Genomic DNA, 16,473 nt, shown 5'->3' on the forward strand with positions numbered 1-16,473 from the left:
GGAGAACTCAAAAATAGAAGCCAGGGGAATTTTGTGGGGATTGAACATACCCTTTCAACTATCTTAATGTGCTTATGTATGCACCCTAGTGCAGAGGACACTGTAAGCAAATGTCCAGGACAAACACTGGCTTGTTAACAGGATGTACAGGCACATCTAAAAATACATCTACAGCTTACATCAAGGCCATTCAACATTTGAATTAGAGTCGAGTGAAAAACACATCACGATACACAAGTCACAACTCAATACATGGCAATGCATCATAATATAGTTATTGGGTTGTGAGTGAAACGGTGTCAAATATGTGAAAGAGAGAATGAATGAGATTTTTTTTTTTTTTTTAATCTGTCTCAAGCTGTTTGCTTCACATCTCTGACCACACCGATTGCAGAGTTTACACATTTAAAAGACCTGAACTGTAGAAAATATGAATGAATGCACACAAGTATAGAAAACTGATTGAATAAAGGAGCAAAAATCAATGCAAAATTGTGAATAAAAGATTCGCTATTCGTATTGGCACAGCATTACTTTCAATTCTAACAATATATACACTACTGTTCAAAAATTTGATGTCAGTAAGTTTTTCAGTAAATTAACACTTTTATTCAGCAATGATACAATACATTGCAGCCTTGACAAACCGAATGACAATTCTTTCAAAAATATTTTTAAAAATCTTACTGAGCTCAAATATCTGAATGATATAGTATTTATGTACAGGTCAGATTATACTTGACTATATAATATGACAATATTGTGTCAGTTTCATTGTAATTTAAACTATTTTGTTGCCAAACTGGTACCTTGAAGAGACAGAAGCGACGAGGATTGAACTTGTCTTTGCCCTTTCGGTCCTCAAGGGACAGGAACTCCATGAGCTGCTTGATAAACATGGGGTCTGTGAAATGGTCATAGATGATGCGTTCCCTCTGTTGGAAAATTAATGTTTAGTATATAAAGTTACAACTTCAGCAGTAAAACAAAATGTAGTGAAGTACGGTTGAGATCTGTCTGTGTATACCTCACACATGTTCTCAGCGGCAAGATCCTTGGGCTGCTCTGCTGCTGGGGCATATACCATCAACTTCCTATGTGCAACGAAACAGAGTAAGTGAGGAAAAAAAGGCTAGAAGCACAGATTTGGAGTGAATCATACAGTGATCAGAGGCTGAGAGGGTTTACTTTGGCCAGCAGTAGTAGCCCCAGTGTGTCTTTTCTACAAAGCAGAAATTGTCCCATTCCTGCTGGGTTTTCGGCAGGCTGTCACAGTGGTACTGCAGCCAGTCGTTCCCCGGCCTGTCTCCTGCCACCAGGCCCTCCGGCTCGGTTACCCTACCTGCAAAGCACCACATGTGTAATTAGCTCCTTCCACAGATACTGAAACCTTGCAGATGGACCAACAGATGGATGTTAAGTGTAATTTAATCATCTCCTCATTGGATTGTACTATTTATTTGTTTTCACAGGGATGTTTACTCACTTATATCACAAGGACTAACAGGTATTTTCTTGCGCGGTCTCTTCAGCTGTTTCAGTATGCCTGCCACAGCGGCAATCGCCATCTATATCAATGAGCATTGGGAGCAAAACCAATTAATATACACATTACACAAAGGTTATACACAATATAAATATACACAAATATATAATAGACTACCACATTATACACTACCACTTAAAGTTTGGTGTCAGTAAGATTTTTAATTAATACTTTTATTCAGCAAGATGCATTGATGCTGGGTACACACCAAAAGATTTTTTACATCTTATAAGATTTTCAAAATGTGATAGACCACACACGAGGACAAATAATCCTAGATTGAACCGTTTTGCTCCTATAATGTGTGGTGTGCCATGATGTGACAAAGACAGCACACCACACACTAACAGATTTTCAACCAGAGTCCCGACTAAACACAGGAAATCTCGCAAAATCTTGCGAGACTTCAGAATAAGTATGGCGGTGATTGGCACAAATATCAATTTCGATCTTGATTCAATATCAATTCATATAGCCTACTGTACATATAAGGAAAGTTTGCCTTTTTAGCACTATTTTAAACTTTTCTTGGGTAAATTATATTTGCTTGGAATCATTAATATTCACTTGTGTGTGCTTATTTAAGTATCATTAAAAATATTAGGATGTAAATTGTTAACGTTTTAAAATTTCACATTTAAAGACATCTAGTGTTTGGTCATAAATATGTATTTAAATGCAAAACCTAAAAATAAGTAAGCAGTTATGATCTGCAATACTTTGAGCAACCAGACTAGATACATGTATATGTGAGCGCTCCGTGAACCATGTAGCCTACATGAGCCTGCCGGGAGATGAGAGCATGTCTGAACTCTGTTTTTCCACGCCTCTGGCTTTAACTTTTATGCCACATTAGCACCAAAACGCTATATTTATTGTTTGAATTTCGTATTCAAGTTTAAAAGCTTAGACTTTCAAGTTTCATATCAAAAGCATGAGTGACAGAGAGATGGAGAGAGAGACGCATGAGTGACAGAGAGATGGAGAGAGAGAGAGCATGGAAAGGAAATTAACGAATACGCTGCATGTTTTAAATAGCGTTAAAAAGTTAATGAATAACAACGCGCAATATGTGGCGGCCGGTTGATTCTGTGGCGCACCGCCACTATAGTCTATGTGTGGGAAACACTGATGTTACAGAGTGGGCTAGATGAGTAATGGTAAAAAAAAAAAAATTCACACTGCTTCTTTATAATTGTTGTCCTCAGGTGTCTCTTGGAAAATAGCTATATTATTCTCTTTGAAATTGCCTTATTAAATAAACTATAAATAATTGTTTTTATAGTCGGAGTTATAGTCAGTTCATGACTATTTCATCTCTCAGCGTGCTTTCGGATTGAATATTATTTCGTTTCACGTGAGTGTGCGCGCGTTTGTCCTCGGGGTTCCCCCCACACATCAGGATTTCTGATCGTAAATATTCAACATGTTGAATATTTACGATTCGCGATCGGGACGGCTCCGACGTTCTTCCGAGCAGGCTCGGACAATCTTAACACACTTCACACCACAGGAAAATCTGATGAGATAATCTTTAGAACCATCAAGATAATCGGGACATAGCTAGGATTGTCGTAAGGGGGGAAATCAGCCCAAAATCAGCCCAGTTATCTTTTGGTGTGTACCCAGCATAAATTGATCAAAAGACATTTACGTTTACCATTTCAAATAAAAAAATAAATGTAGTTTTCTCTATTCATCAAAGATTTCTGAAAAAAAAAAAAACATGTAATACGCATGACGTCACTGCTTTCACAAATTCATGTTTTTGTAGTTTACACGGAGACGATAAAGGTTATCGTTTTCAAAAACTTGCACTTTGAAACCCATTTTTCAAAAGTTTGCGTTTTCAGGCCCCCAAAAATGCTTTTGTCGTGTAAATGAACGGCCAAAACAAATAAAAAGTTACATGTGTAACGGCCACTTAGAATGATTTCTGAAGGATCATGTGACACTGAAGATTGGAGTAATGGCTGCTGAAAATTCAGCTTTGCCATCACAGTAATAAATTACATTTTAAAATATATTTAAATATAAAACCGTTAGTTTGAATTGTAATATTTCACAGTATTACTGTTTTTTGATCAAATAAATACAGCCTTGGTGATTGTAAGACTTTAAGAATTCTTACCGACCCTTAACCTTTGAATGGTAGTGTATGGAACAGCTAACGCTGCAGGAATGGACATCCCTGATATATATAAATTGAATATAAAATTAACAAAATAACAGTATTCCACCAACCTTGCGAACAACAAGTGCATCGTGATTGAGGCTCTGTACAAGGAAGAGCACCGCAGGAGCCGGGAGAGGATAGTCATCTCTTAGCAGTAGAGACAGGAAGCCAATAGTAATGTGCTCAAACTTCCAAGGCCTGATGACACACAACATAGCATATTCATAAATGAGTGATGTTTTAATGTGTCCAGTGTTGTAAAAATAAATAAATACATAAATATAGCACTTTTAAACATCTATTTAATACTTACAGCTCCCTGTCATTCAGACATTCCAACAGATCTCTCACAAGCTTTTCATATTTCCTGGAAGAGGGAACAGCAAAGATTTACCACAACATGCTAAGAAGTAGTAAATGTTGCGAGTCTGTGTGTAGCACCTACTGCTCTGCATCCTGGTTTTTGTCTTGTTGAAGTGCAAGCCCTTGCTCCAGCTCCTGGTCTGTGGGAGTGCCCATGTGTGGAGTGGGTTGGCTTGAATCTGTGATGCTCCGGCCTAGAAAAGCTGCACTCTCATGTACCTACAGATTCATCCAGGGAAACAGGAGTCTTACAAAACAAGATTGCTGTAATTTTACACTATACAGCCTGGTGATAGCACAAAGGTGATAGCAACATTTCTGCAAACTTTCTGGATTTAAAATTTTTGCAGAACCACAGTAAATATGGCTGCATAAACTTTTTTGCCACTGCTGCGTGGTATTCAGACTATGTACAAAATAGGTGACGCTGCTCACAGTAAAATCAATGCCGATGGTTTCGTACTGCCGGTGGACTTTGTCTGCGAGGTCATCGAAGAGTCTGACGATGGACGGCTTCTCTAGGGACATAGCTGAGCTGAGACCTGAGCGCACTATGGCTGGCCATGTCTGAGTGATGCAGTCCCAGTCATGCAAGTTAGCAAGACACACTCCACTATGGTTCCCAAGCAAGCAGTACAGCGCCCCCTAGAGCACAATAGGATAAAAAAAAAAATAGCATTAAGTCAATACAATAAATTAACAAATGCAGCAGGTGCTAATTATAGAAAGTGAAAATTATAGATTGTAGACCTTGAACTGTTGCTGGGTGACATCAGTTCGTGTGGGCTCCAGTAGCTCCAGGACACGAGGAGTAATGTCTCTGCAGCAGAAGTTATAGGTGCCCAAAGCTGTAAACAACACATTTTGGGCCTTGCTGCGGACCTGATGGGCCAAAAAAAAAGAACGTTCAGGAGTACATATAAAATAAAGGGGATTATTTTAAATGTAAAATTTAGTGGATGTGGAATTAAGACCTGGCTGTAGGTGCTGGTGGAAAGACGCAAAAGGTCCCTCAAAAGGTCCTGATGAACAGTCTTGTATTCACACCCCTCGACCAACAACTTTCGCATCTAAAAGTGAGGAGCAGAAATTTTTTTACAATATACAATCTTTAAAAAAGTTAAAGCTACACATAGGACAAATTCATACATGATAACTATAGTAACTATATAATGGTCACTCCAATGCCTGTCCCCTCAAATAATGCCCTATTTAAGGGTATAGGGGGCGATTTCAGATTCAGCCAATGCTACAATATAGGTGCATTGGCCAAACAGCAGAAAACACAAAATCAAATTAAAGATTAATTTTACTGATAAAATAGTTTAATAGATTTAGTAAAAAAAAAGAAAAAAAAAAAAAAAAACCCTAATACCACCATGATATTTGATTTCACCTTGTGAAATCTTTTGGCCACGATAATAGTGTAGTGAAAACCTAATATTGTGTCAGCAAAATCCACTATGTACCAATTTCCTATGCCAGGTTATTAGCATTGGCTCCTACCTCATGCTGAAGAAGAACTCTGTCAATCAGAAGAGCTCGGATGTGCTGTTTCTTCCCATGAAGCTGGAGAGAATAAGAAGATTCATAAGACAATTAAAGATTGCAAATATAAATTGCCACAGGAGATTTCTCAGGCCCAACTACACACCCTATTCTCCATAGATTTCTTCACCAGGGTGAAACTCTTCCAACGAGAGTCAAACTCTTGTTTGTGGGAACCTTTGAAGTGCATCAAGTCACTGATGATCTGAGGGAGACAAACAACTGTTAAACCCGGAAACTTTAATGGCTTATTATTGCTACAAGATCCAATACAATATACAGCCTAATAAACAATGATCCATTCATTTTGCTCAAATATCTACTGCGCTCACCTTGATAATGGCGAAAAGGGATTTGGTGTCATCCTCTGAGTGCTCCAGAATGTAATCTACAAAAGAGAATTAAAAGATGCATGGGCTGACTGTCTCAAGAATTATGGGTAATTATGGTGCAGTTTAAGTTAGTTTTGTGTGCAAGCAGGTGTGGTAAATGAGGAGCACTCACGAAGCAACAGTCTCATCACTTTACAGATGGCCTCACGGTAGTTCTCTCTGGATTTATCTGAAGAAAAATCAGCAATGCCTTACTAAGAGGCTCTTAACTGTACATCCATCACAACAACATGAAACACAACTGGTTTCAGAAGCACTTTCACTATGAACTTCACCAGTTGTGGCTTACCATAGTCAACACCAATGAAGAGCTTGGTTTCCTCCAAACTAACCATGCTGGGAACACTACAAAGAAGAAGAAAAAAAAAAATCATATTCATATTGAAGTACTACCGTTTTAACAGTTGGGGTCGGTGAAAATATCAAAAGATATTAAATACAAAAGATTAAATAATTATGATTTAATCAGTGCTGTATATTTATTTGCACATCTACTGCTTAAAGGGAACATTGTTCTACATCTCTGTGGGTTTTAGGACTTACAGGCCGGTGACTATGGTTCCATCAAGAGGGGGCAGCATGCTTCCAGCTCCCAGCAAACAGTGCTGGACTATACACAGACTCTGAAGAACATCATCTCTGTTTAAAAAGCAAAAATTAGTCAGCATTAGCAAAAAAAAAAACACAAAAGAATTTCAACACTGTAAAAATCAATACAAAACTGAATGATGTTTTTTTGTCTTTCCCATTATTACAGAGTACACATTTGACCTCTGACCTGCTCATGTCCTGTTCTCCCTGTGCGTATCTCTGCAGGCGCTGGAGCTCGGGCTGCAGCAGCAGGTCCAGAACATAGAACACAAATGCCGTCTCCTCTGCGCTGGGCACATGCCACTGGATCTCCAGGTGCCACAGGTCTCCTGGACGACCCCAGTCCTGTGGAAAGAGCAAGAAAGGAGGAAGAGAAAACTCATGGGATCAACAATGATCCAATACATTTGAGAAAACAGAAAAGACTTGTATGATCAAAAGTCCACACATATATTGGACAAATGTCGCAGTACCTTAATGGGCAAGTACTCTTGCAGGGGTCTGTTGAAGCCGCCGGGCACACTGCAGTAGTCTGTGGGGTAGGTGAGCGCTGTGGAACGCAGGATATGGTGCAGCAGGTTGCAGGCCAGAGTGTAGCCCTGCTTACAGCGCATACGCAGGGTCAGCTGCAGAGTCTGCACCAGCTGTGCGCGGTACGGGAGGAGCTTCTCTCCATCCACACGAGTCACCTGACGATCAGTGAGAGGGAGTGGCAATTTGAGATAAAACAACAATCATTGTCTGTGAAAAACAGGCGGCTGTCTTGAAAGGTGACTGATTTGAAACACTTTTTATAGACAGTATCTCCATTAATGTTCCTAATGGAAAGTGCATGTGAGACAAACTTCATAGTTGAGTCTAGTTTAACACTTTAGCACGCAAGTTAAAAATATTGTAACTGAGCCCCCAGCATGAGTTAAAGGTCCCATGGCATGAAATTATCATTTTATGAGGTTTTTTAACATTAATATGAGTTCCCCTAGCCTGTATATGGTCCTCAAGTGGCTAATAATTTCGCTAGGTGTAAACCGAGTTCTGGGTGTCTTGCTCTGCCTTTGAGAAAATGAGAGATCAGACGAGCCGATCTGGAATCTTCCCTGTATGTCGTCATACGAGGAACGGTTACCTCCCCTTCCTCCGCTTTGCCCGCCCAGAGAATTTTTTGACAAAATAGATTTTGCGATGTCAGCACAGGCTTTACAAACAGACTTTTACCATATGGATTCGACAGCACCACCACAAACAGTGAGTAACAGTGTTCATTAATGCTTGATCTGTGATCAGTGATTTCAGTGATAACAAATAAACAAGCATCGCCTGAGCAAAATATTCCGTTACAGTTTAGTAGTAATGATTTTATGAATTTCTTCACTGAGAAAATAGAAAGCATCAGAAACAAAATTGTAAATGTACAATCTTTAATGATGTCTTATTCAACCTCAATTATCGCCCCTCAAGAACTACTTCACCGCTTTACAACTAAAAGCGAAAGAGCTAAATAAACTTATCATTGCATCTAAACCAACAGCATGTTTATTAGATCCAATACCGACTAAACTACTGAAAGAGTTGTTACCTGTAGTAGAAGAGCCTCTTCTCAATATTATTAACTCGTCTTTATCTTTAGGTCATTTTCCAAGAATATTCAAGTTGGCAGTCATAAAACCTCTCATTAAGAAGCCAAAATTAGATCATAATAACCTAGCAAATTAGACCCATTTCAAATCTTCCATTTATGTCTAAAATACTAGAAAAAGTTGTGTCTGCCCAATTGTGCTCTTTCTTGCAAGAAAATGATATCTATGAAAAATTTCAATCAGGATTCAGGCCGCATCATAGCACAGAAACCGCGCTTGTTAAAATCACAAATGATTTACTTCTAGCTTCTGACCAAGGCTGTATCTCAATACTAGTTCTACTCGATCTTAGTGCTGCGTTCGATACTATAGATCATAAAATACTCTTAGATCGACTTCAAAATTACACTGGTGTTCAGGGACAGGCATTAAACTGGTTTAGATCGTACTTATCAGACCGCTACCATTTTGTCTGTCTAAATGGGGAAAAATCAAAGATAACGTCAGTAGACTATGGGGTGCCGCAAGGATCCGTGCTAGGCCCTCTGCTATTCTCAATATATATGCTGCCACTTGGTAATATTATAAGAAAACATGGAATTAATTTACACTGTTATGCTGATGACACTCAATTATATATTTCATCACGACCAGATGAAAACGCTAAATTATCTAAACTGACAGCGTGTGTTGAAGGTATTAAATACTGGATGACGTGTAATTTTCTGCTATTAAATTCAGATAAAACGGAGGTATTACTTATTGGTCCAAAAAACTGCCCACACAACCTCTCACAATACAACTTTAACTTGGAAGGATGTCCTGTCACTTTATCCACTACAGTAAAAGACCTGTGTGTTATATTAGACCGCAACTTGTCTTTCGAAAATGATATTTCATGTTACAAGAACGGCATTTTTCCACCTTAGAAACATTGCTAAACTACGTAACATGCTATCTATTTCTGATGCAGAAAAGTTAGTTCATGCGTTCATGACCTCGAGACTAGATTACTGTAATGCTTTATTAGCTGGTTGTCCTGCATCCTCAATAAACAAGCTACAGTTAGTCCAAAATGCAGCTGCTAGAGTTCTTACTAGGTCAAGAAAATATGATCATATAACACCAATTTTATCATCTCTACACTGGTTACCTATTAAGTTCCGTATCAATTACAAAGTATTGCTACTGACCTATAAAGCCCTAAATGGTTTAGCTCCAGTGTATTTAACGGATCTTCTATCGCCCTACAATCCATCACGCTCTTTAAGATCACTAAACTCGAGGCTTCTGGTCATTCCTAGGATATCTAAGTCCACTAAAGGAGGGAGGGCATTTTCATATTTAGCTCCTAAACTCTGGAATAGTCTTCCTGATACTGTTTGAGGTTCAGACTCGCTGTCCCAGTTTAAAACTAGATTAAAGACGCATCTCTTTAGCCAAGCATTCACATTATAATTACCTTTTATACTACAGTTAAATCGGATCAAAAGCATTAATATTCTGAACAGCAGCTATGCTAATTATTTCCCATCTGCTTTTCTGTTGTTATCTCGGGACACGATAGTCCCTAGGTAAATAGTTAATCAGCTCCAGTTTGTATCCAGCCTCTCATGGAGACTTCAGATGCCCTAAGCGTAATGCATCAGTGAATCAAGCTAGTGACTAAAAAGATCAACTTCACATGGTTTCTGTTAGTAGCATGAAACAAATCTGTTATTTCAATTTTGATTCGACGCTAGATTAGTGATCAAAGAACACTCTCTTTTTAATGCTCGAAGCTGTCAATCACACATCACGAGTGTATCTGCACACTTGTTCAAACTGCCGTTATAATGAATGACGCTGTTATGCTGCACAAAGCTTTTACTGTATTCATGTCGGTGTTGTGTTTGCTGTTAGTTGTGGTGAAAGCATTTTGTGAGAGAAAACGCACTGCAATGACGAGATCATTGCATTCACGCGATCAACAGACCGTCTATACTCAATGCTCATCACTGCAGCTTTTCATGTGATGGAAAAAGATCTAAAAATAATGCTATTATCAACACTTTGACGATTCGTTCATCTCGACGGTTTTGATGGCAAAAAAAACGTAGTAAAAGTATTCGAGAGGGTTCCACGTTACAAAGTTCGTAGAATAAGGAGGAGGAAGACAGGGTCGGCGTGACTGGGACTTGTGTTTATTCAGAGCTCTCAGATACAAACAAAATAAACTTGTGCTCACAGCGCTCTCAACAACACGGTACAATAAAACGTTCTCAGCTATCTTTCTCCAGCTCTAAGGTCTCTCTGTGCAGTCCGTCTCTCTCTCTCTCTGGCAGCGCTTGCAGACCTCGCTATACCACGCCCCCTCCGCCACATAATCTAATACTCATTTCAAATGCAAAGATGTCAGCCAATCGCAACAGTGGGCGTTTTCACTGAAGTCTCACATCAGACACGCCCCTTGAAACAGAGCCTTCAAGCCAGAGGGCTAATATCAGTATAGAAAAAATGCTTATTTCTAAATTATGACATTTTTATGACATCATACTAACAATATAAGTACACCTCAGGAAACAATATAAAATAATAAAAAAAAATGCATTCCATGGGACCTTTAAGACGACCGTTTTTTAAGAACATAATCACATTATTATTTCCATTACAACGCGTCATGCTTGTCACGTGACACACCACAGCCACAATAGTGCTGTATGACAGAAGTATCGCTTTATTTCGTTTTTCCTTTTTTAGTCAAAAATGTTCGCAAACTTGTTAACTATATCAAGAACTATCTGACATTCCGATTTCTGATATTCCAGTCTCAAATGTGTAAGTGAATGGATTGTTATTTCCGCTACCATAGACATCAGTGTGCATTTAACAAACTTTAAATTTATTTTTTTGCGTTTATTTAAATGTCTGAAACCTAAAATAACACTGAAAAGTTGTGATTAGGGATGCACCGAAATGAAAATTTTGGGCCGAAACCGAAACATCTGGATGTACTTGGCTAAAAACCAAAATCGAAAATTACTTTTTAAAATAATCGTTAATTTCTTATTTTAGATGACTTTTTTGTATAATCGTATTATGATTAGACTTTTTCAATCAAATTCACTAATTTTATTGAATCTAACTTTAAACAAATACAAGCCAATAAAATAAAATAACCACAGTTTTATGTAAAGTAAAGTGAAGCGGAACATTGAGCACATTGATCACAATTTCGGCGGACGAAATTTCGGTGCATCCCTAGTTGTGATGTATGTGATTAATTATATTATTTAACATCAGTATTTAACGCAAGCATAGAAAACACATATCTTTTTATTTTTTATTTTTTTGATTTAAAAAAAATTTGCAGTGCATTATATGATTGATTTACCCACTTTTTACATGAAGAACGTGATGCTGATCCAAATTATCTTAGTAGGCATTAATTAATACAATATAGCTTGTTGTTTAGAACAGCCTAAGAGTCAGGACAGAGGCTTTGATGCCTAAAAATGTTGCCTAGATAGGCAGCTATCATGATTTTGGAACACAGCTTAAGAATTTTAGTTCAGAATCTTTTATGTGCAGTATGATATAGTGTTGTGTTCACCTCAGACAGGAGCTGAAGGTTCCAGAGCAGTTCTTTATCCAGTTCTTCCTCTTTCAAAACATCTTCATCTGAAACACACCAAAACTCAAATGAGGATGGTGACACACACTTAAGATGACATAACCATTCATTTATTTTCTTGTACGTACTGGCAGTTAGATGAGTAATGGCGTTACAACAGTGTGGTACAAACAGCCTTAGAGACTCAGCAGGGTGACACTGAAACAAAGTAGAGGCGAGTTGAATCAATGCAGTCTCACAGTTGTATCGGTCTGCACAAATTGGGGAAAGGGGAAGTATTACCTTAGCAGCTGCTCTGCACATGTCTGCCACCATCCTGCCTGCGACACGAGTCTCAAAGATGTTGGTGGTGGCAAAGTTGAAGACTTTCTCAAGAGCCACCTATAAAGAGATAACACCTCATAAAAGTCTACTTCCTTGCATGAGTATTTCCAGTGGCACAATAAAAAAAAAAAAACAGGGAAAAACAAAAAATCACTACTGTTCACAAGGTTTGGGGTTAATTTTTTTAGTCTCTTATGCTCACCAAGGCTGCCTTTATTTAATCAAAAATACAGTAAAAACGGTTATGCATGTAACCCTCATTCCCTGAAGGAGGGAATGGAGACGTACGTCAGAATGTTAACCGATGAATTGGGATATCGCATGGGAGCCCAATTTGTCGGTTCACATTCTTACGTACGTCGGACGTGACCAATTGAAAGGGAACATCTCGGTTCCGCATGTAACCCTCGCTCAAGAAATATTTCTTATTATTATCAATGTTGAAAACGGCTGTGCTGCTTAATACATTTTGGAAAAAGAAAAAAAAAATTCAGGATTCTCTGAATAGAAAGTTCAAAAGAACAGCATTTATTTGAAATAGACATCTTTTGTGTCATTATAAATGTCTTTACTGTCACCTTTGATAAAGGTAATTAATTCACATGCTGAATAAAGTATTAATTACAAAAAACCCTTACTGACCTCAAACTTTTGAACAGTAGTGTACATGGGTACCACAAAATAATATAGACTGTCAAAACAACTTTACATTGCACTGTCCCCACAGAATTCATGCAAATAGAACAATGCAGTGCAGTGTGCTGTCAAATCGGACTGATCAATCAGTCGAGACAACTGGTGAATCAATCTATAAAGAGACATTGGTCTGAATCATAGGCTGATTCAGTCACATCTTCACTAAATTTTAGATTACTAACTGAGCCGCAGATTATTATAAGCCAAGAATGTTGAAAACGCAACAACAGAGTTTGAGACATCTGTTGTCATAAATGCTATTAAAGTTTTTAAAAAATGCATTTAAAATGTGTAATATTGTCTAATTACTAAGATACGACAACAGAGTCTAATACTTCTATTGCAAAAAACAGTATTTTAGTTCATTTTAGTTCAATTAAATATGCTAAAATATATAAAAAACAATTTTATAATGTGTTAAAATCCTATTAAATGTAATAAAAAAAACCTTGAATATCTCCACGGAGCACTGTGTCAGAATGGTGCTGAAAGTGGATGAAAGGCCCAGCTCCACTAGACTCTCTAAATGAGTCATTTTCTCTGTCTCCGTCTCCTCACGCGTCTGCTCCAGAGTGCTGCTGTCAATCAATGCAAAACACCTAGAGGCACATAAAATAGGGCATAAGCCACAACAATACAGTGTTTTATACTTTTTGAAGCATGCACGGCTAAATGACTCACCTGTCCATAAACTGCAGAACAAAGTCTTCAAACTCAGCAGAAGCCGAACACAACTCTCTTTCCATCTACAAAAACCCAAAAATGTTATGACCAAATACATAAAGATTAATTATGCACAAACTCTGCAATGGGTGTTTTTACAAATTTCAGAGCATTACCTCTGTCAAGTCATTCTTCTCATGGAGGGCTGATGAACAGTCCACCAAAGGCACTAGAGTAGTGAAAGTAGCAATGAACTGGAATGTGATCTAAAAAAAAAAATTCAAGATTTTAAGTCAAAAATGAATAAATTCACAGCTGAGAAAGCAACAATTTTGGGAACTTTATGTCATTCATTGTTTCAAGAACACCACTGTTAATGTTTATTTCACAGTTTACCCACCATGCATTTGCTGAAGTCATTAGGATCAACACCAGGCAGTGCTCTCATAAGCAGGGGCAGGACGTGCGCAGGACCTTCGGGATAATGCCGGTCGCCACTGAGAAGACTGCGGGCCATGCCAATCATGCAGCTGAGAGTGGCAGTAAGTTGGTGTGGCTCCGTCAGTGTCTCCATAGCAGGATACGTCCTGCAGGGGGCAGCACATTCACACATTACACAGTGGCTTTTAGTTAGTACCTCCTTTGGGAACAGTCCAGCTCCTGCTTTACGTTGGATTTGAAGATGACTGCTTACAAAGCCTATTTACAAAGATTGGATTTGTAAATACTGACAGTGAATAAAAGAAGCCACTATATGGGCTATGATAGAGCTTTAAGACGTAATGATGTTTATACTGCGAGTCATTTTCAATAACCATTTAAAGACTATAAAACTAAGCATATTTTAACATTTAATCAGCAAAACATTATTATAGTAAAACAATAAACTAATAAATGTATTAGAAGAGATTTAAAAAAAGATTATATATATTTGCGTATAGCTTATCTTTGCTGGTTTATCATTAGTCAGCATTCTTTTCAACACAGCCTTTTTTATGTAAATTAGTCTGCTATTTCTCTGATATTAGAGCCTATATGCCCTGAACATCTCCAGCAGTTCCACACACTCACTTCTCCAGCACAGGTGGGATGACCAGCTCTGGTCTCATCAGGGCTAGGTTCTGCAGGGCCTGAGCTGCGTCCATGCTGCCCGTCTTGCTAAACATGGCCATCAGTACCGGCTGCTTCATGCTCTCCACGAAATCCGTCACATCCTGGTCAGTGAGTCTGTGACTGGTGGGAACAGTGGTGATCCAGCAGGGTTTCTTATAGCGCTCCCGATGTAGCCGTCGAACCACACTGGCAGGCAGACGCTGAAGAAGCTTCATCAGCTTCATCTGGAGATGACAATAAGACATACACATGAGTTTGGAATCACTAAGACATTTTATTTTTGGATTAAGATTTTAATCCGTAGTGATTTGAATGAGATTGAGATCTAAGGTTGTCCCATGCTTTCTGTAGCACTCCCCATAATAGTGATAAACTTCAGTTTCAGATGTAGTTTCAGATGAAGCTTATTCTTTGAAACCTTGTCTAAAATGTCAGCAGCATCGCAAAGTCTTTGCTTCACTGTTGCAGATGAAAGTATCATTTGGCATGTTCTGTTCAATTAGCTCAGTCCTGTTTGGATCCAGTTAGCTGCCTTCTTCCAAGCCAGTAGAGCTACTCATGCAAGGAACAGCCTTTCAGAACCATAGACTTAAAGTTCTTTTTTGTTTAGAAAAATGGGATTCTTTTGGCCATTTTGAAACCAAAACTGGAATTTATAAATTCATACATTAGCATCTGAAAAATAAACATTGCATGGGGCTTTTCACATTTCTTCTAATACCACAACTGTCTGTACTTATCATCTGTACTTTCATCATGTCAATGTCACAGGAAGTGATGTTTCTTAGACTATAGAACATCGATGACTGATTTGCGCCTCATAATTATTCATGAAACTGTGTCTTTATCCTACGAGAAGATGTTTTGCTTAATTATTTTCAACAGCTCACATTGATTTCCTATCATAGGCTCTTCAAACAGTTAGATTGCATATAGCAAGTGAGATGCCTTAAATTGATAAAACATTTTTTTTAAAGAGTTCCTGCGTCGCATACGTTCTATAGATCTTGCGTCTTCGACCCAGACGCTATTCACCCACACGGAGAGTGTAACTGTTCTTTATGGCCACACAACCAATCAAAGAGCGTATAAAAATGCAGCAAAATAAGCATAAAAAGTTATTAAAGATGCAACAGCTCATTCATATATATATATTCAATGCAGAGTACAAACACAAACAGCTGTGTAAAGTACAAACGCAACACAGGATATGCATGTATTTGTGTATATTATGGAGAGCTTACAAACCAAGTATAATATATGCTCATTTTGTTGCTTGTAATGGTGAATTGTAACATGCATTTTGGGAAGCTTTGATGCTTTTAACTCAATGAGAGCAAAATAAAACCGTCTGAATCTGAAACTGTTGTTGTGTTGTCTCCTCTCTTTCCCCTCTGCTCCGCAGCTTACCACTCCCACTTTTGTATTTTTCAAAACTGTGGCAATAACTGGAGCTGAAACAGCGAGTTTCATGACCTTTTTAAAAGAAATCTGGCATATATTATTATTAAACCATTCATAACACTGCTTTAATGATGCTTGAGGGAGCAGAAGTGTCGATTTCTTTAAAAACATTATTACTGATCACTGAACTTTTGAATAGTGATGCAACAAAACATCTTCATCTGAAAGAGCAAAAAAAAGAAGAAGCAGTTGCTGAAGAACTAGTTTATCACCTGAGAACATGACACTGAACAGCATACCGTGTTAAATTACCCAAATTTATTATTCAAACTTTATTTTCAGTTTCAGTGTTCTTCACACTAAATGAAAAATGTAATTTCGGTGTTTCGTTAAAATAAAATCATTTGGGCACATTACTTTTGAAAAGTAATGTAGCATATAGGCATAAAAAGGCTTAGTAATACTAC

General features: G+C 38.0%; 1 protein-coding gene across 3 annotated transcripts in view; it reads right to left on the reverse strand.

The window, feature by feature from the left end:
• The window catches only part of psme4b (proteasome activator subunit 4b), a 44,203-nt gene that overhangs the window by 10,652 nt on the left and 17,078 nt on the right, over window positions 1–16,473 (reverse strand). For all 3 annotated transcript variants that reach the window (XM_079845735.1, XM_079845736.1, XM_079845737.1), the window contains 26 exons: window positions 14,561–14,826; window positions 13,890–14,076; window positions 13,666–13,755; window positions 13,508–13,572; window positions 13,275–13,425; window positions 12,089–12,187; window positions 11,935–12,004; window positions 11,786–11,853; window positions 7,090–7,305; window positions 6,804–6,961; window positions 6,569–6,664; window positions 6,315–6,370; window positions 6,138–6,194; window positions 5,966–6,021; window positions 5,740–5,838; window positions 5,592–5,654; window positions 5,060–5,155; window positions 4,836–4,967; window positions 4,521–4,730; window positions 4,168–4,304; window positions 4,036–4,089; window positions 3,791–3,920; window positions 1,487–1,568; window positions 1,189–1,342; window positions 1,028–1,094; window positions 810–935 (listed from right to left, as the gene is read on the reverse strand). In XM_079845735.1, the coding sequence (XP_079701861.1) occupies window positions 810–935; window positions 1,028–1,094; window positions 1,189–1,342; window positions 1,487–1,568; window positions 3,791–3,920; window positions 4,036–4,089; window positions 4,168–4,304; window positions 4,521–4,730; window positions 4,836–4,967; window positions 5,060–5,155; window positions 5,592–5,654; window positions 5,740–5,838; window positions 5,966–6,021; window positions 6,138–6,194; window positions 6,315–6,370; window positions 6,569–6,664; window positions 6,804–6,961; window positions 7,090–7,305; window positions 11,786–11,853; window positions 11,935–12,004; window positions 12,089–12,187; window positions 13,275–13,425; window positions 13,508–13,572; window positions 13,666–13,755; window positions 13,890–14,076; window positions 14,561–14,826 (2,985 nt within the window). The remainder of the gene's footprint in view (window positions 1–809; window positions 936–1,027; window positions 1,095–1,188; window positions 1,343–1,486; window positions 1,569–3,790; window positions 3,921–4,035; window positions 4,090–4,167; window positions 4,305–4,520; window positions 4,731–4,835; window positions 4,968–5,059; window positions 5,156–5,591; window positions 5,655–5,739; window positions 5,839–5,965; window positions 6,022–6,137; window positions 6,195–6,314; window positions 6,371–6,568; window positions 6,665–6,803; window positions 6,962–7,089; window positions 7,306–11,785; window positions 11,854–11,934; window positions 12,005–12,088; window positions 12,188–13,274; window positions 13,426–13,507; window positions 13,573–13,665; window positions 13,756–13,889; window positions 14,077–14,560; window positions 14,827–16,473) is intronic.

This window comes from Gobio gobio (assembly GCF_949357685.1).
Source record: "Gobio gobio genome assembly, chromosome: 20".
In the NCBI taxonomy this organism is placed as follows: domain Eukaryota; kingdom Metazoa; phylum Chordata; class Actinopteri; order Cypriniformes; family Gobionidae; genus Gobio; species Gobio gobio.